This window comes from Argentina silus (genome assembly GCF_951799395.1).
Source record: "Argentina silus genome assembly, chromosome: 17".
Classification (NCBI taxonomy): Eukaryota; Metazoa; Chordata; class Actinopteri; order Argentiniformes; family Argentinidae; genus Argentina; species Argentina silus.
In genome coordinates, this window is record NC_139671.1 from 15596907 (window position 1) to 15622739 (window position 25833).

A 25833-nucleotide genomic window follows, 5' to 3' on the forward strand; every position below is an offset into this window, starting at 1 on the left:
TGTGAGTCCTATGATTAAGTATCAAGGGCACCGGGTACATCGGATGACATGACCAATTTCGCTACACGTCAAAGTAAGTTCCATGTGTCCACATTGTACAGGAGCTCGTCCACTTGGTTGGACCTCTCCATTCCTCAGAAGAGATAAGGGCAAGCGTTGTGGGCGGCACGTGTCGTTTGTTATCAGAGGGCTGGTACGCTTGGTTTAGCTCGCCGGTAGGAACACTTGAGTTCGACCCTCCAGCCTTCCACATGACAACAGTGTTTACCGCACACAGCGCCCCGCTAGCTAAATCAAGCCCACCCCACCTCTCTGTCTGTTTGCCATGCATTTGGTTAAGCAGGAGCAGCAGAGGAGAGTATTACCATAACACCTTATGGTTAAACTGGAGCATATCTCTCTTCAGACCCACACAAAAATTAATAATAATAATAATAATAATAATAATGCATTTATGCCTGTGTGTGTGTGTATGTGTGTGTGTGTGTGTGCGTGTGTGTGTGCAATGTTCATTGCCATAGAGGAGGGAGAATGGCTGGCCTGTGGAAATCCTACCAGGCTCTGATGACCAAATACCCATGGACTGTCCAGATAGTCACAGCCGGTAAGAAAACACTAAACACACACTATTAATGTACACAATGTCCCTCAAACCTCCCCGGCAATTCTCCCTCAAACCCCCCCGGCAATTCTCCCTGATATTCCCCCCAAAACCTTTTCTCTGAGGCTTTAACTTAACAAGCCAAAACCTATCCGCTCTGGGGTCAACTCAATCTTTCGAGACTGTGTGTGTCCAAAATGTTTACAAGTGCAACCATCCGTTCCCCTGGCTCCTGTCTAAGAGCTTCCTGTCCAAGTGGGGTTATTTTCAATTTACACCCTAGCTTCCTATCATGGAACCTTGCCTGCGTTCGGTACATCTGATCCTTCTTCCTGTTGATTCAGCAACAGGGGCGCTGGTGACAGACCTGTTTTTCTGACACCTTCGATTCGTCATAGGAGGAAATACTGTCACTAGTAGGGCGTCCAAGCAAATACCACGTCACCGGTTTTCTGATTTACGTTTAATTTTTTATGAAGGTGTGGTAGTTTCCCACTTTGGAATATCAGACTCTACCTGTTTTTATGAAGGTGTGGTAGTTTCCCACTTTGGAATATCAGACTCTACCTGTTGGCTGCATTCCATGCATTCCAATTCATAATCCTGTCATTTTAGTTCTGTTATGTCCTTATAGAACGGAGGTGTCGTTTTAACCATACTGCAGAGAGTGTGTCATTAACCATCATCTACATGCCCAGACTGTATGTTAAGATGTCTGCGAGCTAACACAAGGTGGCAGTGAAGAGCAGTCCTTTCTCCTGTTCATACCATTGATAACATTGGTTCACACACATGTTCATACACAGTCCTATGTCCCTTAGGCTGTGTGTTCACCTTTAGTGTTACTCCTGCCAGAGGAAAAGCAGGGTCTACGTCAACATCAACAACAACAACAACAACAACAACAACAACTCTATTCATATTTATACGACCACATCCTTGCGGTACCAAGACTGAATGAGATGCCATGATGCCCACTCTATTATCTGGGATAAGTGATGAGCGCTATTATGACACACACACACACACACAAACACACACAAGCACACACACACACACACACACACACACACACACACACACACACACACACACACACACACACACACACACACACAAGCACACACACACACACACACACACACACACACACACACACACACGCTATCCAAAGTGACATTCTGCCTTCTTCACATCTGACCTCATGCCTCTCACCACTTGTCTAGTTACTGAGGAACAATTGGTTCCTTGGGGAAGGGAACCACCCACTCCTTTAGTCATAGCTGTGCTGATTGGTCAGCGAGGACCAATGTCAAATTGCCCCCCAGGAGCCTGGCAGAGGCCGTGCCGTGTCCTCTTGTGACATTGTTGTTGTTGTTGTCAACAAAGTTGTATGATGACACGACTATTATGAGCCAATATATAGATTTCTGTCAACAAGCTTTTCTGGAACGCCTCCAAATGGATGTCAACAAATCCACATCAAAGCACTTTGTGACACAGCTGTCTGTGTAAAGTGCTATTGAAATGAATACATTGGATTGATTGCATGGATCTCTTACTGTAGGAGATATGCCGGCTTTGAGAGGGGTGGTTTGGGGGGTGGGGGGTCGGCGGTGGCGGTGGGGCGGGGGGGGGGGGGGGGGTGTAATAGGGAAGTATTAGTGCCATTCACAGTCAGCGGACCTAAGGTTGCAGAAATGTATGTAATAAAGATTACTGACTTAAAGAGTGACTCATCTTCTTTGGTTTCACTCGAGAGAGCTGGAGAAGGAGGGAGAGAGAGAAAGAGGGAGAGAGAGAGAGAAAGAGAGAGAAGGAGGGAGAGAGAGAAAGAGGGAGAGAGAGAGAAAGAGAGGGTGAAAGTATACTGGTTTAAATTTAGCTGCCGTAGTCGTCTGGTAATGGCTTTCATGTGTAGTGGAGCTAGAGGGGATCACTATAATAACAGATAATGAGTTTGTGTGTGTGTGTTTTTGTGTGTGTGTGTGTGTGTGTGTGTGTGTGTGTGTGTGTGTGTGTGGGTGGGCGGGTGGGTGGGTGGGTGGGTGGGTGTGCGTGCGGCTTAGTCTGCCTAACCATACCAGACCAGTGAAGGCTGGTGGAGGTAGAATCAAACCATTCCTCATCCATGCCATGCATTACAATGAGCCCGTCCTCCGATTTCTGCCTCCACCAGCCTCCCCCGTACCAGACATACTGTAGCATTCAGAACCCGTAGCCATTCATCGATAGATGAACCGATGAATGGATGAATGATTGATTCACAGTGAACCAGGGTACCAATGCCCAAAGCTCAATGTCACAGCATGACTGTGGATCTGTGGAGCCCCCCCCTCCCCCAAACAGTCTGTCTTCATCAGCCTAATGCTCTGAGGGCCATGTGGGTCCCCAGCCCCCCAGTGGAGCACCGTCACTCCTCACAGGGCAACGTCTGCCAACTCTCCCCCAGATCCCTGCACTCAGCCAGGGGCAACGTCTGCCAACTCTCCCCCAGATCCCTGCACTCCACCAGGGATGCGTCAGTCACACTCAGCCCCATTAGCCTCCGTGGCTCTCCTCTCCTCTCCTCCCTCAAGGACAGGCGCTAGCCGCCGCGGCTGCGCTGATGCTGACACCAGCACTTTCTCCCCCCCCCTCCTCCCCCTCCCCCTCCACCTCTCCACTGGCTGACTGACTGGCTGGCTGGCATGCCTCAGTAGGCATCAGATGCTGGCTAGATGGTGTTAAAAGTTTGTGGTAAACAATATTTGTCTTGTTGCACCTGTGCGTGGGTTTTTACGGCTGTTTTTGTTCACAAACAGTACCTTGTAAATGTGAAGATGTTAGTCATGAGTGCCTGGCGATGTGCATGAGAAGGTCATACCATAGCCTATGGTGTGGGTGAGGCCTCTCAAGGATTTATGTGTGCTTTGTTCTGTGGGTCCATTATTTGGGTTTACAATGGAGGGTCTGGGACAGACCCCAAAATCAAACGCACACACGCACACACGCCACCTGACCTGAACTGAATTGAACATCTGAACTTTGAAGGTCACTCTCTCAGTGCTTTACTGGCGGTCAACATGTCATCATGAGGATGAAGTGTGTGTGTGTGTGTGTGTGAGAGAGAGAGAGAGAGAGAGAGTGCGCGCGCGCTAATCAGGTTGAGAGAGCAGGTACCACTCTGGTAGAAATGTCACTTGTCCCCTTCCCATCGTGTGTGTGCGGGTGCGTGTGTGTGTGTGTGTGTGTGTGTGTGTGTGTGTGTGTGTTATGGATAAGACAGTCCAGTAAAAGCATATCAAAGGTTCTCCTCTTCTCCCATCTGGTCTTAACTGCCTTTATTAGTTTCCCCCTGACATTTTAACAAAAGGTTAGTTCCTAACAAGAAGACCACCCTCTGCCATCAGTACTGTTAAGGCAGACGGCCCTTTTTAAAGAATGGTGTTTGGCCAGTTGGGAGGCAGCGGCTGCTCTCTCAGGCTAAACTTGACCTCATGTCACACACAGGTCAGAGGAACTTGTGTGTGCACCGCTGTGGCAGAAGCAACACTCTCTCATTGTGTCCTTCTCCATCACAGGTCCACACAGGTCCACCTCAAGCAGAACAAACACTTCGAATGACGACGGGTCCGCTGCCTCTCACTCCTTGTGCCTCGACCCCCCCCTCCCCCCTCCCCCCCCCGCGGGTGACGGCAGCGCAGCATCATAACACCACCACGTGGGGGCGGGGCTAAAAACAGAACGCGGCTAATTCAGTCACTCTCTCTGCCGTCAGTGGCGGGCGGGGCTGTCTGTTGGCTGTCAGCTGGCTGTCAGCGATGGGCAGCAGCACTTAGTCATGACTCTAACTAACACCAAGCCTGGTCTCTGACGAGAGCAAGGCACAGTCCTGACCAGTAGAGAAGTGGCAGAGAGAGAGAGAGAGAGAGAGAGAGAGAGAGAGAGAGAGAGAGAGAGAGAGAGAGAGAGAGAGAGAGAGAATTGGAGAGTTTGAGAGAGAGACAGAGAGAGAGAGAGAGAGAGAGAGAGAGAGAGAGAGAGAGAGAGAGAGCCTTCAAAGAAAGTTTCACAGATGGACAGGAGCCCAGGGAGGGGGGTGGAGGAGGGGGGGGGGGGGGGGCACGGGGTGCGGGGGTGATCTAATCACCTGTCGGCTCACTCGCTACAGGGGAGGGTATTCACCGTCTCCACGGTGTCCCATTAGCCAGTTCACCTGCTGTCTTTCTGCCCCATTGTACCAGTGAGCTATGCTCCGCTCAATGCAGTCACGACACTCGTTACTGCAAATTGTTTAATGAAATGTACAATTTGACTTGGCGTCAAGGATGACTCCACTCTCATATAGCTCCCCGCTTGAATTAAACAACATTATCATAGAAATAAAATATATAGCGGGGAGCCCATAAACATCTATCACCGGCTTTAATTAAAACAGAGAGAGAGATACTAATAAAATACATAGCGGGGAGCCCCGGAACGTCAACCCCCCCCCCCCCCCCCCCCCCCCCCCAGGTAGCTAACAACAGAGCTAATCTGCAGGTGGAAACTGGGGTGAGGGTCAAAAGGTAGTAGCTGTAGTCTACCACCTCTGCAAGCACACACACGCACACACACACACACACACACACACACACACACACATCCACACACACACACTCTCTCAGTGAGGAAGACTGTGAGTCTGAAATTGGAAAGAGATGTGGGTATTTTCCCTAAACACAGAGAGAACTCATTCTCCCACTTGTTTCTGACTGGCAGAACGTGTCGATCTGTACCTGCTATTGTTGGTTATTGTGTTGATAACGGCAGGCAGGCAGGCAGGCGCTCGGTGGCGGGTCTACCGGAACCGGTCGTGACTAGTCGCTATCTCTGTATTTCTCACTGCTAGATCAAAGGGGAGGAGTTGGCGATAGTTAAGGCTTAATGTCCAAACGTGTGTTCTGGATGTCAGTAGTGTTATTTTCATGAATAATCCATTTGGTTCAATCATGGTCATTTGTGTACAGTGTGCTGTACACCAATATTAGCATTAGCTGTAGATTTCCTGTATAAGTGGGGATCCGTGGTCATTGTTTACACCCATAAATAATGCATGTGCGTTCATCCGCTCTCTAACGCGCCGGGTTGTGACGGGCTGGGCGGGACGGAGGCAATCGATTCCCCCAGGGTGTGTGTGTGTGTGTGCGTGCGTGCGTGCGTGCGTGCGTGCGTGCGTGCCACCACTCTGGTGGAAATTGAAATTCACTTGTCCCCTTCCCTACACACACACACACACACACACACACACACACACACACACACACACACACAGTGACGACCCACTGAGGTCTGTCTGGCATCAGTCACAGTGGTCAGCTCTCTATCTCTATCTCTATCTCTATCTCTATCTCTATCTCTCTCTATGATCACTTGGAGTCCTAGACTAGCTTACGCACACACACACACACACACTCATTCCCTTGTGAGGAAGGAAGTCCTCTCTCAGATAATGACGCTCCAGGTCCAGTCTAACGTTTAACGATGACTCATTCACTACCCCGCCCAGGAGGACAGGCTAGAACAGACTCATTCACTACCCCGCCCAGGAGGACAGGCTAGAACAGACTCATTCACTACCCCGCCCAGGAGGACAGGCTAGAACAGACTCATTCACTACCCCGCCCAGGAGGACAGAACAGACTCATTCACTACCCCGCCCAGGAGGACAGAACAGACTCATTCACTACCCCCCCAGGAGGACAGGCTAGAACAGACTCATTCACTACCCCGCCCAGGAGGACAGGCTAGAACAGACTCATTCACTACCCCGCCCAGGAGGACAGGCTAGAACAGACTCATTCACTACCCCGCCCAGGAGGACAGGCTAGAACAGACTCATTCACTACCCCGCCCAGGAGGACAGGCTAGAACAGACTCATTCACTACCCCGCCCAGGAGGACAGGCTAGAACAGACTCATTCACTACCCCGCCCAGGAGGACAGGCTAGAACAGACTCATTCACTACCCCCCCAGGAGGACAGGCTAGAACAGACTCATTCACTACCCCGCCCAGGAGGACAGGCTAGAACAGACTCATTCACTACCCCCCCAGGAGGACAGGCTAGAACAGACTCATTCACTACCCCGCCCAGGAGGACAGGCTAGAACAGACTCATTCACTACCCCCCCAGGAGGACAGGCTAGAACAGACTCATTCACTACCCAGGAGAGGCTAGAACAGACTCATTCACTACCCAGGAGAGGCTAGAACAGACTCATTCACTACCCAGGAGAGGCTAGAACAGACTCATTCACTGCACAGGAGAGGCTAGAACAGAGAAAAAAGTTGACTGTTTCCAAGTGTTCGTACTCCCCTAAGATCTCTTCTGTTTACTTAATGGTCACTGTAGATAGCGAGAGTATCCTAAATCACTTGAATGGATCTCAGTGGAAATAATGATTTTACTGTACATGGTTCCACTTTGATAAACAATCTGCAAAAGCCACACAACACCATTGTATGTGAATGTCTAATGTACAGTGTAGCCCAATTTCTCTTTATTGACGTACAGTACCAGTCAAAAGTTTGGACACACCTTGCCAAGAGTGTGCAAAGCTGTCATCAAAGCAAAAGGTGGCTACTTTGAAGAATCTAAAATATAATTCTGGTTTGTTTAATACTTTTTTGTACACTACTTTGTATATCATTCCTTATGTGTTCCTTCATAGTTTTGATGTCTTCAATATTAATCTACAATGTAGAAAATAGTAAAAAAAAAAAAGAAACATTGAATGAGAAGGTGTGTCCAAACTTTTGACTGGTACTGTACGTACGTCGACCGTATATGGTGCAAAGGCCACAGCCTTTACCCCCATCGTTTTCAACGGGAAAGATGAGTTGTGTGTCACTATAGAGGTGCCCTTCACAGGTTTTTTTCGGTTGATATAATGATGTTGGGTGGACGTGGCCCTTATGAATGCCCGTTTCAGTGATGAATTGGCTTCGTGCGCGACACGTTGCTCCTCATCTGAGCTTGTCCATTTCCTCAGTCAGAGAGCTGACCTTTGTACAAGGCTGGAGAGGAGGAGGGAGGAGAGGAGGATGGACAAGGTGTTCTCACTCTTTCCCTTCATCTCTCTCTACCCCCTCTCTTTCTCTTCCCTCTCTCTCTACTTCCTCTCTCTCTCCCTATCTCCCCCCTTCCCCCCCCCTCTCTCTCTCTCTCTCCGTCTCTCTCTCTCTCTCTCTGCCTGGTGTGTGTAGTTTAATCATCATTAATCCTCTTATTGATATTAGCATACAGTAGAGTACATGGCCCATAAAGATGTCCCCCCCTCAACATCACTCTTGACTGGTGTAGCGGTCACATCTCTTCACTGGTTCCCTACAACATGTCACAGAGATATCAGTACTAGAACTGCGTGAATCCTCAACCTTCAGAAGGTTTTTTTTGCTCTTATCACCAAAGAGTACCTCAAAAGCCAAGTCCCTTCGCTACTGTACATATAATGTCCAGCTAAACTACAGCAAGAGAAGTAGACCAAACGGTACCGCAGAGGGCGGTTCCGTTTTTTCACTTTAAGATGCGTCACTGTCTTGCTGTTGTTCTCTGTAAAGAACAGGTGCGTGTAGTTTCAGGAGACTGGAGGTGGGTGTTGGTACGGTAAGTTAGCGTTGAATGGAGGAGGGGGGGGGGGGGGGTGATGTCTTTGACTGAGCCTTCGCCCTCATTGGCGTTGATACTGGCACGGCCGCTGGCACGCATCTGAGCATGTGCGCTCCCGCTGGGCGCTGGCACAAAAGACCACACCGTGACAAGCAGATACCTGAATCCTTCTTCTTCCTCTCCCTCCCACCTCTCTTGTCTCGCTCTCCTTCTCTCTCTCTCTCTCTCTCTCTCTCTCTCCTCTCTGTTATCTTTCTCTCTCTTTTTTTTTTGTCTCATCACTGTTCTCTTCCTCTCCCTCTCTTACACCCCTCATTCCATCTCTCTCACTTGCTCTTCTCTCTTTGACTCTGTCTCTCTCCTCCCCCCCCCCCCCCCCCCCCCACTCTGCTCTCCTCCAGGCTCTCTGGTCGGAGTCGGTGATGTCATCTCCCAGCAGGTGATTGAGAGGCGAGGTCTGGCCGATCACAACGTGACCAGGACGGCCAAGATGATGAGCATCGGCTTCTTCTTCGCTGTGAGTCTCCCTCCCTCGCTCTTCCTCTCCTTTACCTCTCCGTCCGTCTCCTCAGAGAACAAACAGAAGAACACAGGGTTACACTTCACTCTGCTGCCCAAATGTGCCGACACTCACACAGACTTCCTTTGAAATACTTTAGGTGCCCTTGATTTAGCTTCCCCAGTGCAACGGAAGCAGCAGGACAGTTCCATGAGGAATGAGGAAAACCCCACCCACCTGGCAAGCTGGAAAATTTCAAAGAAAACTAAATACTGTTTTGAACCCCGTCCGGCGCCTTAGATCAGCACACTGCTGTATGTCGGGGCAACTTCATACTTAATTCCAAGCAGTGCGTAAAAATAGGAGATAATCCTGCAGCTGTGAGAGGAGCAGGCCTGCGTGACTGCAGAGGCTTTAGGCAGCCACTACTGTGTATGAGTTGACCTCAGGGGAGTGTGGAGGGCTGAGCTAACAGCTGCATGGTGTGGGCCGGGCAGCATAAAGGTGTCTAAAAACACGCCACACACAGATGCTTCCAGAACGTCCCACGCCGTGTGTGTGTGTGTGTGTGTGTGTGTGTGTGTGTGTGTGTGTGTGTGTGTGTGTGTGTGTGTGTGTGTGTGTGTGTGTGTGTGTGTGTGTGTGTGTGTGTGTGTGTGTGTGTGTGTGTGTTGTTTTCCTACAGTACATTTTGGTTCTTCGTCATCGTTACGTAGGCAAAGATTACTTATAATCCTACTCTTATGTTCTGTTCATTCTGTTCAATTGGGTGTTTGAGCATTGGGAAAAACGTTGTTGTCTGACAACAAAGCGCTGTTACAACATAAGTTATAGACTTATAGTGTGTGTGTGTGTGTGTGCGCATGTGTGTGTGTATCCTAGGGTCCTGTGTTAGGTGGATGGTACAAGGTCCTTGACAAGCTTGTCACAGGGGGGACCAAAAGTGCTGCTGTGAAGAAAATGATGGTCGATCAGGTGAGACGTTTCAGAGGTGACTCTGGAATTCCTATCATATTCTGCTTATATATTACTGAAACTGACCTGGCCCTCTCCCAAACCAAGGTTATATTTTTGGTCTGTTTTCGGGTCAGTTTCCCAAAACCTTCGTAGCTTAACCCTTAGATACCTGGACCCAGTTTTCCTCACATGAAAATCAATTGGGCCTTAAAGGGTTAAGTAGTACTTAATTTATCCCGACCACGCATCTGCGAATTTCGTTAAATGAACAACTTCGCTGGTCTAGGGGAGGAGAGTGGGCCTGGATTGTTAAAAGAGATAAAGTACTTCTTTAGCTATGAAGCTTTCGGGAAACTCAACCCTGTTAACTACCTCTTCTTCAGTATGTTGTCATGTGACAGGCCATACACTCAAATGTTTATATACTGTATGATACTACGGCTGTCAACCATTCATTATTACAAGAAACTGTTTTATAAATCCAGTATCTCCTGTCATCTCCTGTGCCTCTGTTGTGTGGATGCTCTGTATGACTCATTTGAAAACACACCAAACATTAACAAACATTAACACACAAACATTCCAAACGTGATTGGACCCCTGTGTTCGGTTCCCCTTAACAATTGCCTGTTGCAGTATCACTGATGTGCCAGAGATTCTCCCCTCAGGACGTAACATAACCGCAGCGCATTAAGACAGAAGACAGAAGCTATTTTCTGCCTGTTCCCATTTTTACCCCAGTAAAAGTGACCCCCCCCCCGGCACGAGCACGTGTCAAATAATCCCCCCATTGACAGGTGGGAGAACAAGCGGAGCTGGTATAAGATTCCGCTAACATGATTTTGGGAAGTTGAATACACAGGATGAGGGAGGACAAAGGAAGTCGGACTGGAGGAGGGATTATAATCCCTGGAGGAAGAGAAGCTCTGCCTTTCATAGACTCTTTCTGAGACCACTTTCTGACACCAACAACAACGACCATAAAACAGAGATTCCAGAGGCTAATTTTAGAGGCCCACTTCTTGATTTCTTTCAGCCCCTTTTTTTGGAGCTTGTCCCCAAACGAGATGTCATTGTTACTATGGAGAACGCAGTGTGCGTGCCGGCGTGCGTGCCAGCGTGCGTTTGTGCCTGCGTGCGTGACTGTGTGCATGCGTGACTGCGGCCGTGTGATGATGGTGGTTTTTGTCTAGCTTCAGTTCGTTAGTAGTGGTAAGTAGTGGCGTTGACATAGGCCAGGCTTTATAAAGGGAGTCCTGACCTCAGTGAATCATCTCTCTTCACAGCCACTGAGCTGTAATAGTTGATGGTGTTAAACAGACAGACAGGCCGACATAACCACATTGGAAAGAGCTGCCCTCTCCCTCTTTAGTCCAAGCGTAGGGTTCATCTCTATCCAGGAAACCCTACATGTCTGAAGATGTTGGATTTAACTTTTCTCTTTGTCTCTCTTAATATCACTGAGAGTTCATTATTTTATCCCCTTTTTCATCTGAACATTCTTGGTCCTCCCTAGCTCCCTACATTTGCTAGTGCGATGACACTTTGATAAAGGCTTTTTACAGACACCCACATTTACAGACACCCACATTTACAGACACCCACATCTGTGAACTACGGTTTGAAGATCTCTCTCTCTCTCTCTCTCTCTTTCTCTTGCCAGCCATGTAATAAACCGACCAAAAGGGCTTTACAATTACTTCAAAGAAATACAAATAAAATGTTCCCTTTGTGAAATACTCAGAAGTACAAGCTGGTATCCCACGACTGCTCATAACACACAAATGAGGAAGTATCAAGTTGTAATGGTTTGATCTCACCGCTGCCTCCGTGACCAATGCCTTTGGTGATTCGATAAAGATCGGGTCAAAGGTCGATGATAAACCATAACATCCATTTCTTGTTTCGTCATGCCAGAACAACAGCTTCAATTATTTTTATTTTTTTTACTTTTACTTAGGATGTATGCACAACCACACAAAGGCCTCTGCGTCCCACAACCATAATCATCACAATTATCTAATTATCCATTTCTGTAGAAATCTTTTAATAGTGTCCAAAGTACACCATATACAGGAGGCAACTATGAGCGGAAAATGTGAAAAAACTGTTGAATGTTTTATGTTTGACTCGCGCACATAAACGCACGCACGCCTACAAGCTTTACAATACACACAGAGACATACACATGCGCTAACTTCACCCGCTCTCTCTCTCTCTCTCTCTCTCTCTCTCTCTCTCTCTCTCTCTATATATATATATATATACATATATATTACTACAAGATAAAAGTGGAGATTCTCTGTCTGTCTTTCTCTCTCTTTCTTTCTCACCCTATGTCTCTCTCTCAGACACACACACACACACACACGCACACCCCATTGAGCGACTGCTCTAACAGTGAAGGGTTGTTTCATGTGTCCGTAGGTGGTTTTCGCCCCCTGTTTCCTGGGGGCCTTCCTGGGTATCTCGGGCACCCTGAATGGACTGACTGTGGAGGAGAACGTCACCAAGCTCAAGAGGGTAAGAGATCGTGGGGCGCGTTCAGTGGCGTAGCACACTAAGGCGCATACCATATCATCGCAAGGTCCCTGGTTCGATTCCGGCCATCGACATATCACATATCCTGCATGTCATCCCTCCTCTCTCTCCCATCCGTCCTGTCAATCTCTACTGTCTCTGTCCCAATAAAGCAGAAATGCCCTAAAAACATATAAACATTTTTTTTTTTTTTTTAAAAGAGGGTAAGAGATTGTGATAATAACAGATGGTAATGAAATGGACTTGTACAGTGATTTTTTTCCTGGTGCTTATATTGTTAGGAGGAAAACCCACTTAATTTTAAAGATTAAAGATATGTGTCTGCCGAACTTTGAGTTTGATTGACGGTTCAGAGCAGTCAGATCATGGATGATGTGTAGGCCTATGGTAGGACCCCCTCTGTGGCTTGAATGACCCCCCGTAGCTTCCTCACTGAGGCGTCCGGATCCAGTGGAATTCCTTAACTCCTCCCTCTGTGTGTCAGGAAACAGACTGACCCCCATTTCTGCCCCAGTATAATTAGAAGCTATTTCTGCTGATGGAGGGATGAAATAATGGTATGTGACTCATGTCTTAGAGAAGAGGGGTGGGTGTGTGTGTGTGTGTGTGTGTGTGTGTGTGTGTGTGTGTGTGTGTGTGTGTGTGTGTGTGTGTGTGTGTGTGTGTGTGTGTGTGTGTGTGTGTGTGTGTGTGTGTGTGTGTGTGTGTGTGTGTGTGTATATGTGTGTGTGTATATGTGCATGCGGGCGTGTGTGTGTGTGTGTGTGTGTGTGTGTGTGTGTGTGTGTGTGTGTGTGTGTGTGTGTGTGTGTGTGTGTGTGTGTGTGTGTGTGTATATGTGTGTGTGTATATGTGCATGCGGGCGTGTGTGTGTGTGTGTGTGTGTGTGTGTGCGCCCGCGCACCGCCCCGGAACAGGGAGTTACTCGTCTACCTCCCCGCTCCGCCTGCTCAACGCACCATCAATTATTTATGTAAGGAAGGCGCTTGAGTTAAAATGAGGCTGAAAGGGCAATCACCTAAATGTCAGAAAAGACAGAAAACAAATGACTAATGTGCTTATTAAGCAAGAGGCTGATGTTGAGTAAATGTGAGGTGAAAGGCAATAACGTGACCGGCAACTGCGTTGTGGAGGAGCGCCTTCCCCTTTAACGCCAAATGGAACTGGCGGAGGACCGCTGTCCCTTTAACGCCACGCGGTGGAACCTTGGAGCGCTGGGGGCCGCACAGCCATTAATGACACAGCAGGACAGTGTTAACGGAGACACGCCAGGGTCCCGTCCTCCTCCACTCTGCGCTGTCATCAGTGGGACTCGGGGCTCGGACCGCCCACGGGTGCGTCTTAATAGTCAGAACAGCGGTGGCTTCCTCCACTTGTCCTTAGCGTGACCTGCACTTCTACACAGGATAGGTGAAAGTCATGTGATGGAGGAAGCCGAATCTGCTCTCACCTGTCCAGTTCATCACTGAAAAGAAGACAAGGAAAGGACGCAAGGAAAGTAGACATCGCACCACATGTCGATCCCAAGCCCCACCCAGCAATGAGTTCACCACGTTACAAGGGTCTGTCGCTGGCTAGCTGCACTGTAGCTACTAGAACCAGGACATATACTGTACATCTCATACCTTTGACCTCACCCTCATTTAATGTATGAAAGGATGAAATGAAGGATGAAATAAAATTTGGATTGATTGATTGAAAGGGATGGTGGGGGTGGCGGGCGGTGTTGTCCATTGACCGGTCCCCCGTCTTGATGCACGTGTCCTCATTAGTCCTTCGTTTACATGTTGAAGATCAAAGGGCATCGTGAAAAAACCCTGAAGGATCAAGTTAAAGGGAACGTTTCAGCGTAGCCCGCTTTCATCACCTTGTCGCTGCACTCCTGGCTCCACACACCTACACGACTGAACTCCTCTGAATTGAGCGCAACAATTACCTCCCTTCCTTTGATTTCTCATTGATCCCTCAGCCGTGCAGACCCTCCACTGCGTCGATATGGAAGCTAAAAGGTCAAGTGCCCGCTGCCTTGTGGGGGGGAAACAAATATTAGTCCCGCTAATGACGCGTATGCCTATTATTAGTGTTCTGATTATGCAGCATTGTGATGGCTTTGTGACATTCTAGAACTCAGCGTTTCATAATGAGGAGACGGAACAAATGGCGGACGCTAGCCAAGACTTTCTATAACCAGCGCAGCACAAACAGAGTCTCTTGGGGCTGTAAGACCTCATCTCCATCTCCATCTCCATCTCCATCTCCATCGCCCTAGACCAACAAAAAAAACGCCCAAAAGGGGGAGGGATCATGGCTACGTCATACCTCCTCCTGACGTGGATGCCCCGCAGCAGGTTTCACCCCAGGTGGCCGACGACTTGTTTGCTCGTAATTAGAAGCAGTTACGCCCCAGAAAACAACAGAAAAGACACATTTTCTGGAACATTGGTTATCTTTTATACGTCCAATCTTGCGGAGCTGACCTTTAGGGCGATGGCGCCGGGTGTTTGTGAGGTGGTCTGGTCGTTCTAGATGACTGGCAGTTGTTTATATGCCACACGTGCTAAAGCTGTGGCGTTGACCTGCAGGTGGTTACGTGAGACGCTGCTGTCGAGCTGTCACTCTGGCTCACCCAGGGGGTGACCTCTGACTTCTCAATGACATCCCTGACCACCTGGGCTATGCTCATGTGAACTCTGGTTTGAAATGGTTGGAGGTTAGCTTTTGTTCAAAGTTGGAGGTTGGGTGTTGGAGGTCGTGGACTTCACAGTATTGTCCACAGGGCCTGCTACTGACAGCTTTCAATGTGTTTAACGTGAAGTTCTCTGTGTGTCTCCCTCATTCCCTGCAGGACTACACGGATGCCTTGATCTCAAATTATTACGTAAGTTCTCTTTTAAGAAGCAGTCGATTGATATGTATCAGTCATTGCTTTGTGTTCAGTTAAACTACAGTCTCTGAACAGTATTATTTCAGGAATGTGTTATGCTCTTTTTCAGCTATGGCCTGCAGTCCAGATGGCCAACTTCTATTTCATACCCCTTCACCACAGGTAGGGCTTAAGGATGACCACTAACTGGCCACTAGTATTTGATAATATAATAATAATATTGTAATGAGGGCTAAAGCTTAGAGTGCATGAATGATTCTGCAGACATGGTCTGGCTCAAAAGCAGAGGGGCCAGAATTTTAATGTCTTTATGGAACTCTGAAGATGGAACTCTCTCCTTGCAGATTGGCTGTGGTCCAAATTGTAGCTGTCGGTTGGAATTCCTACTTGTCCTGGAAAGCCAATAAGATGTGATGGGATTGTCTGAGGTCCCGCCTTACTTTACACATATAGGACTACCAATGACTTCATGTTGCACCCACCAGAACTGTGATTAGATGAAGTCAGAAAGTTGTGAACCTTACATGAAGGTAGCAGTTAGGAAGCAAGCTATTCATTAAATACTCAATTTAAAAACTTGAAACGCAAACTTTTGCGTAGTGGAAGATTCTGTGTGAAAACGTTGTTATGCACGCCAATCTTAAATTAAGATTTGGCACTGTTCATTGAAACATAAGGGGGTGGTTTCCTGGACACAGATTAATCAAACTCCATGTCTTCACCATTGAGGAAGTTGGTACACAGGCACAGGCAACATGCACTCTAATACAAACTCTGCTGTAAACAGGAAACAACACCAATCCAGATAATGTTTTGATGTCTTGATTTGTTCTAATTCACTGATGTTATTAACAGTATTATCCTTTAAATATTAGATTATTTTGTATTTAGCCTACAATGTATACATGTCAACTAATTTTGAAATGTACAAAGATGTTTTAATATTAAAGCCACATTTCTCTCTTCTTTTAGTTCTAATTAGTTTGGTTTGAGTTGTGTACGTTTTCAGTTGACATCATGAGTGTCTGACCCAGAGTTGACCTAACTTTTCAGGTGCAGGCGGGGTTGTTTTGGATCGTTAGTTAGTGAATGAGTGCCCTAGTCTGCGTGTGGCTCGCCAGTCAGCTACATTCTCTCTCTCTTCTCTTCTCTCCTCTCTTCTCCACACAAATAAACTTTTTCAGATAACGGGGAGGATGACCGTGTTTGACAAGTTCGTTAGCATCGTCCTATTTATTCAATTTGCAATTGCAATGCATAGAATTCGTTTTTTCAATGTCAATAATGTCCAATGTAGACACGTCACACTGAAATATAACGTGTTTTGGTATAGACAATGATTGTTTAGGGATTCAATACAAGAGTAGAAGTAGTTTTAATCAACCCGCATGGTCCTGAACACAGAAGCTGGTTCAGGACCACGGACAGCTCTCTTCCTCTGAGCCGCTTGTTTCCCCGTTGCGCGCTTCTGCTCTCCCTCTCCACGATGTGAAACCATGCATAAAGGCATCACGACAACCACCGTGTCCTCTCTAGATCAGTTTATCCACAGAGCGGGCTCGTTAAAGCAAGGAGCAGCTTTACAAATTGACGAATTACCTACAGTAACCTATAGTAACTTTCAATCAGTGAGCGGTTTATGTTTTTTTAGCGTGCGTTTTGTTATCGTGTAGTTTCATCGGAGGCATCACTCGTGCACACGTTGTGAGGAAATCACAGGTTTTTGCTTCTCCGAGGCTATTTGAATAGGGTTACTTTGACAGGTTGAGGTAGGCTAACCCAGAGCAGCAGGAAGAAGAAAGAAAATCAATAAAGACAACCTGTCCTGTGCTCTCTAGCCTATATCTAACATCTCGTAGCATCATCAGCTGCCACTCGAGCATTTGGCTTTAGTTCAAACGGAGTCGCCTAATTTACAAGCAGTTTATGCACTTGCATTGACGTCAATGGAGCTATCTTGGATGTATATAACGGTTGAGCAAGAGGCGTTCCAATCCAATTGCCATTCAGCTGGACTTTTCGGACCAGGGTCTCGATTTACACTTTTCTAGCGGGAGAGAAACTTTTTCGGCATCAGGAGATAGTAAAGTAAGTGGTTGGTTTTGTTTTTCTTTACTTGTGCATCATTTGTAGTTTGAGGTATTGAGAGTTCTGCTCTGCTTTGAAGTAAGGGGCACTGTAGCCTATTGGGAATATGCTATTGAAATCAAGACTGGGCTTTTAACTTGTTAACTTGCAGTGTTATTTTTTGTTTTTCATGTTTCATATTATTACCAAAGCTTAATAGTAATTTAATAACCGGAATAATTATAGAATGTTGTCTGTTTTGTGCTTAGTCTAATTATAATTATAACCTTCTCCAAGTTGTCTACAGTCACTTGCATGGATTTAATATTTCTTTTTGTTTTCATTTTAACATTTTGTAGCGTTATGCATTTTCTCTTTGAATCAACATTGCCTTTAGGCAAGTTAATTGAATGCAAACAATCAGAGGATCATTTTGTTCAGCTACATGGACTCTCAGTAGCTTTTGACTACATATTTATCACTGGTGTCTCATATTTGTTTTATGTCCCAGTTGCCTAATTTCCCTCTCCCATTTATCCACAACAGGGTACCAGTAGTCTATATCCGTCCGGCCAATATGAAGCCTGTCCCCATGGTCCTGCTCCTCGCCACGGTCCTCCTCACCTCCCACATCCGCCCCAGCGTCTGTCGACCGCGGGACAGGGGCATGTTTGACGGCCAGGAGAGTCAGCTGGACGAGGTGTTACTGAGGGCCGACGACAACGCTGTCTCCTACCTCCTCGGGGATCAGATACTGAGGTATTTGCAGAGAAACCCCGGCCGGCTCCAAAGAGTTTTACCCCAGTTTACCTTCTCCGACGGCGTCATGGCGAATCCGCTGCTGGGCCGCCCGAGGGGTCTGGGTCACCTCGCGCGCAGTTTGCCACCCTCGGAGGAAGGGGAGCGCGCGTCGGAGGAGGGCAACAGCCTCGATGAGCTCGTAGAGCTGACCAAGAGAAACAGCGACCCGCCGATCTCCATAGATCTCACTTTTCACCTGCTCAGAAATATGATCGAAATGGCGAGAATCGAGAACCAGAAGGAGCAAGCGTTGATAAACCGCAAATATCTAGATGAAGTTGGCAAGTGATGTAGTTACATTTCTTCTACAAGGGAGGAAAGAAGAGAAACATCTCCCAGGAAAAAAAGGCAAAGCCCCTCGCACTCTCAGACCCACGACATCGTTTCGCTATCTTTGTTTTAAACTTTTGGTTTGCCTGCCTGGGCACTCATACCGCGCACTACATAACCTGTGCGAAAACGGAATCTCAACCCACCTGTCAAGAACACCGTTTGAAAATTAACAGCCTATAATTATGGTAATTGAATGGCAATACTCCCGCAACAGTGGATAGTGGACGTGTGGCACAGAAACCCGTTATCAGAGACTTGGGTGAATGTTTTCTGCAGCGCCGGATTTTCTTTCGAAGTGTAGGTTATTCTCACCTTTGGATGTCCAGAAATAAATGTGTTGGCTACAACATGATATTTTGCGAGAATCAAATTGGGTTAAATACTTTGTAATGTGCTTTATGAATGTTATGTGATTCAGTTTGAGGCTGAAGTCCAATATGTAGCCTAATTCCAGTTTGTTCCTGACTTTGAGAGGCAAAGCACATTTGCACCTTTGTGACAGACAGTCAAGGCCTAATAATTGTTTGTTTTTTTCTTCCCTGACCTGAGATTTGGTCTTTTAGCTCCACAATTAGATAAGATAGCACTAATGGATCATAGCACCATTGATTAAAGCTCATCAGGTAAAATACATGTTTTCCTGTGATGTTATTGTTCCGTTATAGGCCTATTGTATTAACTCTAACCTACCCCAATTGTTATGTTTATGCTGATGTAAACATGTGTCCTTGGTAACTGTAGCAGAATGGGCAGACAGCCAATAGAACAAACCCTCTCACATAGTCCCATGTATGGGGTCTGGGTCTGGCAGAGCACGAGGCTTTCTGTGATGCATCTTATCTCCATTATCTGAGACAGACAAGAGAGAATCTATTTATCCTAAACCTCCAGCTGGTACCACTCTCCTCCTCCTCCTCCTTCTTATCTTTTCATCCAAGCAAGTGCACTATCATCTGTACTATACCTAGCATGCTTACCTTTAAAACAAAACAAAACAAAAACTTCAAAAAGACAAAAAATACATGCAATATGTGTAATTTTCTGTTGACTGTTTTGTCAAAATCTCAATCATATAGACCTGTTGTATGAATACATGGTTTAGCAGTAAAGAAAAGCTTTTTTTGCCATTTATATTTTGTAATAATAAAAAAGTTCTGACAAAAAAAATGTCCAATGACTCTGTCATAGTCTCTTGAATGAGTGAATGTAATAAAGCAAACTGTTCTGTTGACTATTATGGTTATAGTCATGTCCTCTCTTTGACTTCCAACAGGGGATTAGAATCGGTAAATGCTTGGGAAGACCCGACTCTAACATCACCACATTGAATTCACACTACAGAGCCAAACTGAGCTGAGTCAAACTGAGCTTTACTGGGCTGGCCTGGTTACGCATCCACCATAGTTGCTGAAACAGTGCTGGAAAGGACAATGTGGAAGAAAATACCCCAGCCAGCACAGTATGGTTCAGGTTGGCCCTTTAGTGTGGAAAGCCCCAAAGACGTACAGTAGCTGACTGAACCAGAGACTGGGGCCTCACAGAGCAAACGTTTACCTAGAGAAAGGAGAGTAGAGAACTAATGATGAAACTGATGTTGTATGTGTATTGCTATGAAATTGAATGACGTATTGTAGGTTTAACAGTTAATATATTGTACAGATCAGGTGAATCAGTTTTCTCTTCCAATCTCAAATACAATCTGATAAGTAGGCTGTAGTCTCAGCTGCTTTAGACGACACTTACTCTCACACTTGGTTCTTTAAAGGCACTTGGAAGTCTACTAAGTAAAGTCAGAGATGAAGAGGACTGTCTCCTGCTCCTCTGTCTCTGTCTCTGTCTGTCTCTCTCTCTCTCTCTCTCTCTCTCTCTCTCTCTCTCTCTCTCTCTCTCTCTGTGTGTGTGTGTGTCTGTGTGTGTTTCTGTATCTGCCAGAGAGTTGTACAGTACTGGAGTTGTAGGAGTGAGAGGCCCTCCAGAGGGTTGAGAATCCAAAAACAACAACGTCTTGTATACGCTGATCTGCGCCCACTACATAACATGCACCCTAACACTTCACAACAACAACAGTATGCGTTCCATTGGGTTATACTTAGCTTATCTTATTTACACACAATACACAGGCTTTTGTACATCAATGAAGGTGGTGGTGGCGACTTGCGAGGGAAGTAGGCCTTTTTAACTGACGTTGAAGCGGGAAACGCTCTATTGTAGCTGTATATTACATGTAGCTAAATACAGCAAATAAATCACTTGACAGGACAATAGTGAAGGAAGGCAAACTTGAGGGGGACGGAGGGGATTACTGTAGTAAAGCCTCTCTCTGAATCGTCCTCCTCCCTTGACTGGTAGAACCCTGGGTGGGAGACAAAAAAAACAACAGATCAATGTCAGAGGAGTAGAGAAATCCCACAGCGTCAGCATTGTCTCTGTATCCGGTCGGCCTGGCCGCGGGTGTCTATTTTTACAGTTGAACGCTAAACGTAACAGGCACAGCAAGTGGGAGTGGACACTGTTAGGGTGTTTGTGTCCGTTGACGTGAATACTCTCTCTCTCTCTCTCTCTGCGATTCTCCTCCTTGTTATCTGGCGGATAAGGGGGGATTCTCTGCTTGCCTTGCGTCGGTTATATAAATCGCCTTGTTAGTGTCTCTCAGGATCGTTGTTCTGTATCTGCTTCCCTACGCTTGGGTTTGGATGTGTCTACAGTACAAATAAAGCACTGGGTCGAAAAGTGAACATCAACGCAGCCTGAGGTGTTCTCATACTATACGTGCCATCATCATGAGTCAGGGATGCTGGATATATCAGAAGCGTTTCTGAAGTTAACACCTGCCTGTCACTGGGAAGAGTGATTGCTGAAACACTGTGTTGCCTGAAACTGCGTATGTCAACTCCTGATTCATGGTCGTCGTCCCAACCCATGCGCACACACACATGCACACACACACACACACACAAACTTTCCTGTCAGTTATCAATCTCCATTCACGGTCAGGGATAAGGGAATTCTTGTGATGACGCTCACACACACACTCACTCACACAATTATCCTCTACATCCCGGTTGTGAGATACACACACGCGCGCGCGCGCGCACACACACACACACACACACACACACACACACACACACACACATTCCCCATCCCCCATCCCACCCCCCTTTCCCTTAATCAATCAAAGGGCTTGGTGAGAAGGTCACTCATTGGCCATATATCCCCAACCCCCCCCCCCGACACACACACACACACACACACAGGCGGTAGTTACAGTATTAAGTAATGAGACATGGCTCGTGTGTGTGTGTGTGTGTGTGTGTGTGTGTGTGTGTGTGTGTGTGTGTGTGTGTGTATGTGTGTGTGTGTGTGTGTGTGTGTGTGTTCGTTCGAGGTGCTATTCATCACTGCCTGCCATGCTGCTGTCCCAGGGTACAGTAAAGGTCAGAGCTCAATGAGCAATGGAAGGACCCTGATGCATTGGAAACCAAAATCAAGTCTGTTTAACAAGCTGAAGCCCAGTCAATCCATCAGACGCCACACAAGGGAGTTACAACAAACAGAACAGCCACTACCAACTTCCTCCCTCAATCGCTCTCTGGAGTATCAGACGCTTCCTCCAATATTCATCCATGCATCTCCCATCCATTCATCCAAGGCCCGGTGAGGCCAGAATGTCCCCTGACTCACAGGGACTTCATTACACCTTTGGAGCTAATAGGGATTAATCATTAGAAGTGGTAAAAGTCACGATGGTCTCTCCTTTGGTAATGAGTCTGCTGTAGGGTAAAAGTGGGATTCATATTCTGTGATGACATCCAATATGGTAATCAACCTTTATGGCAATCAACCACCAATGTTTGTTGCTCTGAGATCAGCAGAAATCATCTACTTGTGTAGCAGTTATTTTGCCAGGTTACGTCATTGAGAACAGTTCTCTTTTATAGTAGAGAACTATGTCTTTTTATAGAAGGAACTTCAAGAGGGCATAATTCCCAAGGCTACTGAGGCTGACACATGACAGTTTGTGACACATGTAGCGGAGGTGACGCTGTCGTGATGAGTTAGCTCTGTCTGAGACGTCCCAATGGACCTTGAGGATGTCCTTTTGGCCTAATGGTTGCCGCTTTTGTCTTCCATGTGGGAGTCCCAGGTTCGAACCCCGGCCGTAGGCCTACCCATGTTCGTATATAAGTACTGTACTAGACAGGTTCAATTCATAGATGTGGCAGATAGACACACCAGTCATGATTTGGCTAGATAAGAACAGATCAGAAGAGGCAGAGGCTTTTACACAGGTTAGGTAGTTAATGTAAAAGGATGAATTGGTTCTCAATGACATCCCTGTCTACATTAAGGTTGAATAAATGCTGCAGTACATTTATGACCTGACAGCAACATCTCTATCTCTGACTGCCAAGGCTGAAGCTGACACGCTGAGCTGCTGACTCCACCATCAAGGTTACATTTCATTTTATTTCAACGTGCTTTTCACATGACTGTCACATAACAACACACTTTACAACAGCGAGTTAAAAATAAACACAAATAGAGAAAAAAAGCAATCACTATTTTACAGTTAAAAAGTGTCAAAAGCACTGTTACTGTATGTCTCCACCTGTAAGTGTTACTGACCTGTCTGAGGTTCACTAATGTCTCCCATAGTCTCCCTCCACAGCGGCCAGTGATGCTAGGTCCTCAGCCCCCTCCTCCAGATCATAACCATCCTCTCCATCCTCACCCTGGGAGCCTGCCAACACATGCAGAGAAACACATCAGACCACACAAAAACCATAGAACAAAGAGAAAGAGAGAGAATGAGTGTGTGTGTGTGTGTGTGTGTGTGTGTGTGTGTGTGTGTGTGTGTGTGTGTGTGTGTGTGTGTGTCTGTCAGTGTCTGCCAGAGGCCCTTCTGTACTCGTACTAAAGTCTATGGTCTTCAGCATGTCTGCCACGTCCTCTGTGTTGATGATGAAGTGAGACATGCTCTCGTAGCCCGGGTCTGGGCGCTCCATGTGAGACGCCTTTGCTGTGTCTGTGATCCTGTAAATGGTTTGTAATTAAATAATAAACTGATTAGAAGTGATTTATTAACTAATTATAAATCATTTATAAACTCTTTACAAATGTGACCTTAATGTAAAGTGCTACCAGAACGGCTACCCAGAGAAGCAGAGTGAAAGAAAGCACACTTACCTTTGGAATACGTCTTTGGTACTCTGTGGATCGTAAGAAAGCGAGAGAGGGAGGAGGGAGGAGGGAGGAGGGAGAGGGGGAGGGGGAGGGAGAGGGAGAGAGAAACAACATCAAAGTTCAATTTCATCCTTAGCTACGAGATTGCTGTATATAGCATCATTCGAAGGACTGCTGTATCTAGACCAGAGTAATACTTCTTCCTAAATCTGCCTCTTCGTTCCATCTCCTCCATCACCTCCTCTGTCTGAAGACATACTTACACATAAAATACCTGCACCTGCGGCTCGCAGGCAGGCAGGCAGGCAGGCAGGCACACACGCATACACACACACACACACACACACACACACACACACACAGCTTACAGCGGAGGGGAAATGACTTGACAAAGGGCTTGCGTGGACGATGAGGGAGTTGAATAAAAGTGGCACTTGAGGAGCTTGAGGGATAAAGGAATGGAAAAGAGGAGTGCTCAATGGTACTATCTATCTCCTGCACTGTCGGAGGCTTTAACTACCCGCTGTCTGCAGGCACATCTCATACCACTCAGACCTCAGATCTGGCTCTGCTCCAGGCGAGGGTTTTTGATGGTCATCCTGCAAGTGGTGGATGTAGGGGTGTGGGTGGGTGTGTGTGTGTGTGTGTGTGTGTGTGTGTGTGTGTGTGTGTGTGTGTGTGTGTGTGTGTGTGTGGGTGTGTGTGGGTGTGTGTGCGCGTGCGCGTGCGTGTGCGCGTGTGTGTGTGTGTGTGTGTGTGTGTGTGTGTGTGTGTGGGTGCTTTGCTTGGGTGTGTGTCCATTTATCAATGCCTCACCTGGGGCTCTGAGGCAGAAGATGCCCCCTGTGTATCGATGGAGAGAAACATGTCGATTACCTCTGTGTGTTTGGGTATGTGTGATATGAGAACCAGAGAACTAGGGCTCACAGGGGGGCTTTGAGGCTGGGGGGCTTTGAGGCTGCCCCGCTGGGCTTTCTGCTCATCACACCTCCACTGCTCGATACCATGGAGCAGGACAGCAGAGCCCTGCATGACACCCTATTGATTGTTTAGATCAATATAAAGCTGGCCTAGAGGATAAAACACACCTTTACAGTGTCCTATGAATGACTTACACAGGATATATGAATGAATGAGCAATATACAGAGCCCTCTGTAATTATTGGGACAGTGAAGCGGTTCTACTTCTTTGGCTATATACTCCAAAAGTTTAGATTTGAAATCAAACAATTACAAAGACGTTAAAGTATAGATTCTCAGCTTATGTTTGAGGGTATTTGTGTACATATTGGTTTCACCATTTACAAATGACAACACTTTTTATACATCATCACCCTATTTTATGGCACCAAAAGTATTGGGACAATTAGCTTGACAGGTGTTTCTGGTAAATCAGGTGTGTTTTGTCACATCATTTGTGCAGACATAAGAGAGCTGTCAATGTCTAGTATTGATTCTAGGCTTTGCATTTGCTTTTGGAGTCTGCTGTTGGTGTCACTGAAAGTCAAGGAAGCCATTATGAGTCTGAAGAAAATGTATTTGAAACAGCCAAAATGTTAGGCTTACGAAAAATCAACAGTTTGGAACATCATTAAAAAGAAAGAAAGCACTGGTGAGTTCAGCATTCACAACCAGTCTGGTAGGCCAAGGAACACCGTGGTTTCATTGGCAATACTACTGACCTACTGTACCTGTTGGAATCAGTGTTAGGGTAGGAACGAGGCCAGGTGAGGTGAGATCAGGTGACCTACTGTACCTGTAGGAAGACGGCCATCTGAGACTCCTCCATGGAGCGGATGGCCGCGCCCACCAGCTTGGCCGCGCCCTCCAGGTGGTCGCTGTGAAGACGGATGAGGGAGCGGACGTGTCCGAGCTTCTCGTCCTGCTCTCTGCTGATCAGGCCTACCAGCTCCATCTTCCTCTCCTCCAGGATGGCGTACATGGAGTCAAACCTGTCACACAGCTGCTGGCTCTGCCTGCGCCCGTTCTCCTGCACGTACAGTAGCCACCACCAGGGGGAGGGAGAGAGCATATATATGAAGATGATGATGGTGGTGATGATGATGATGATGATGGTAATGATGTTCCACTTTAGTGTGTGTGTGTGTGTGTGTGACTAAAATGAAAACTAAAATGAAACCCAGACTATAGCATCCAGTGTGATATGCTGCTTGGGTTGTGGACTGTGGTTGTGCAGTGTGCAGTGGTTTCCTGGACAAAGATTAAACCTAGTCCTAGACTAAATCATACTCTCAATGGGGATACTAGGACTAGGCCTAATCAAGGTCCGGGAATCACCTCAACGTGCAATAAAACCCAGTCCAACATCAG

At 46.8% G+C, this 25833-nt stretch overlaps 3 protein-coding genes across 3 annotated transcripts in view; 2 read left to right on the forward strand and 1 right to left on the reverse strand.

Moving 5' to 3' along the window:
• The first annotated feature begins 525 nt into the window (after positions 1-525).
• Positions 526-16057, forward strand: mpv17 (mitochondrial inner membrane protein MPV17). Its single transcript, XM_083688435.1, has 7 exons — positions 526-604; positions 8635-8750; positions 9615-9707; positions 12117-12212; positions 15076-15108; positions 15224-15276; positions 15459-16057. Exons 1-7 carry the CDS (start codon positions 532-534, stop codon positions 15526-15528), a joined length of 534 nt encoding a protein of 177 aa, XP_083544561.1. The 5' UTR covers positions 526-531; the 3' UTR covers positions 15529-16057.
• Positions 16058-17758: 1701 nt separating this feature from the next.
• uts1 (urotensin 1) lies at positions 17759-18271 on the forward strand (the record flags this gene model as incomplete). Its single annotated transcript, XM_083689338.1, has 1 exon — positions 17759-18271. The coding sequence occupies one exon, from the start codon at positions 17759-17761 to the stop codon at positions 18269-18271; it is 513 nt and encodes a 170-aa protein (XP_083545464.1).
• Positions 18272-20140: 1869 nt separating this feature from the next.
• trim54 (tripartite motif containing 54) overlaps positions 20141-25833 on the reverse strand; it is a 12309-nt gene continuing 6616 nt past the window's right edge. Inside the window, exons 5-9 of the mRNA XM_083689497.1 lie at positions 25259-25492; positions 23506-23528; positions 23234-23352; positions 22945-23059; positions 20141-20668 (exon numbers count right to left, since the gene is read on the reverse strand). Of these exons, the coding sequence (XP_083545623.1) occupies positions 22959-23059; positions 23234-23352; positions 23506-23528; positions 25259-25492 (477 nt within the window). The 3' untranslated portion in view covers positions 20141-20668; positions 22945-22958. The remainder of the gene's footprint in view (positions 20669-22944; positions 23060-23233; positions 23353-23505; positions 23529-25258; positions 25493-25833) is intronic.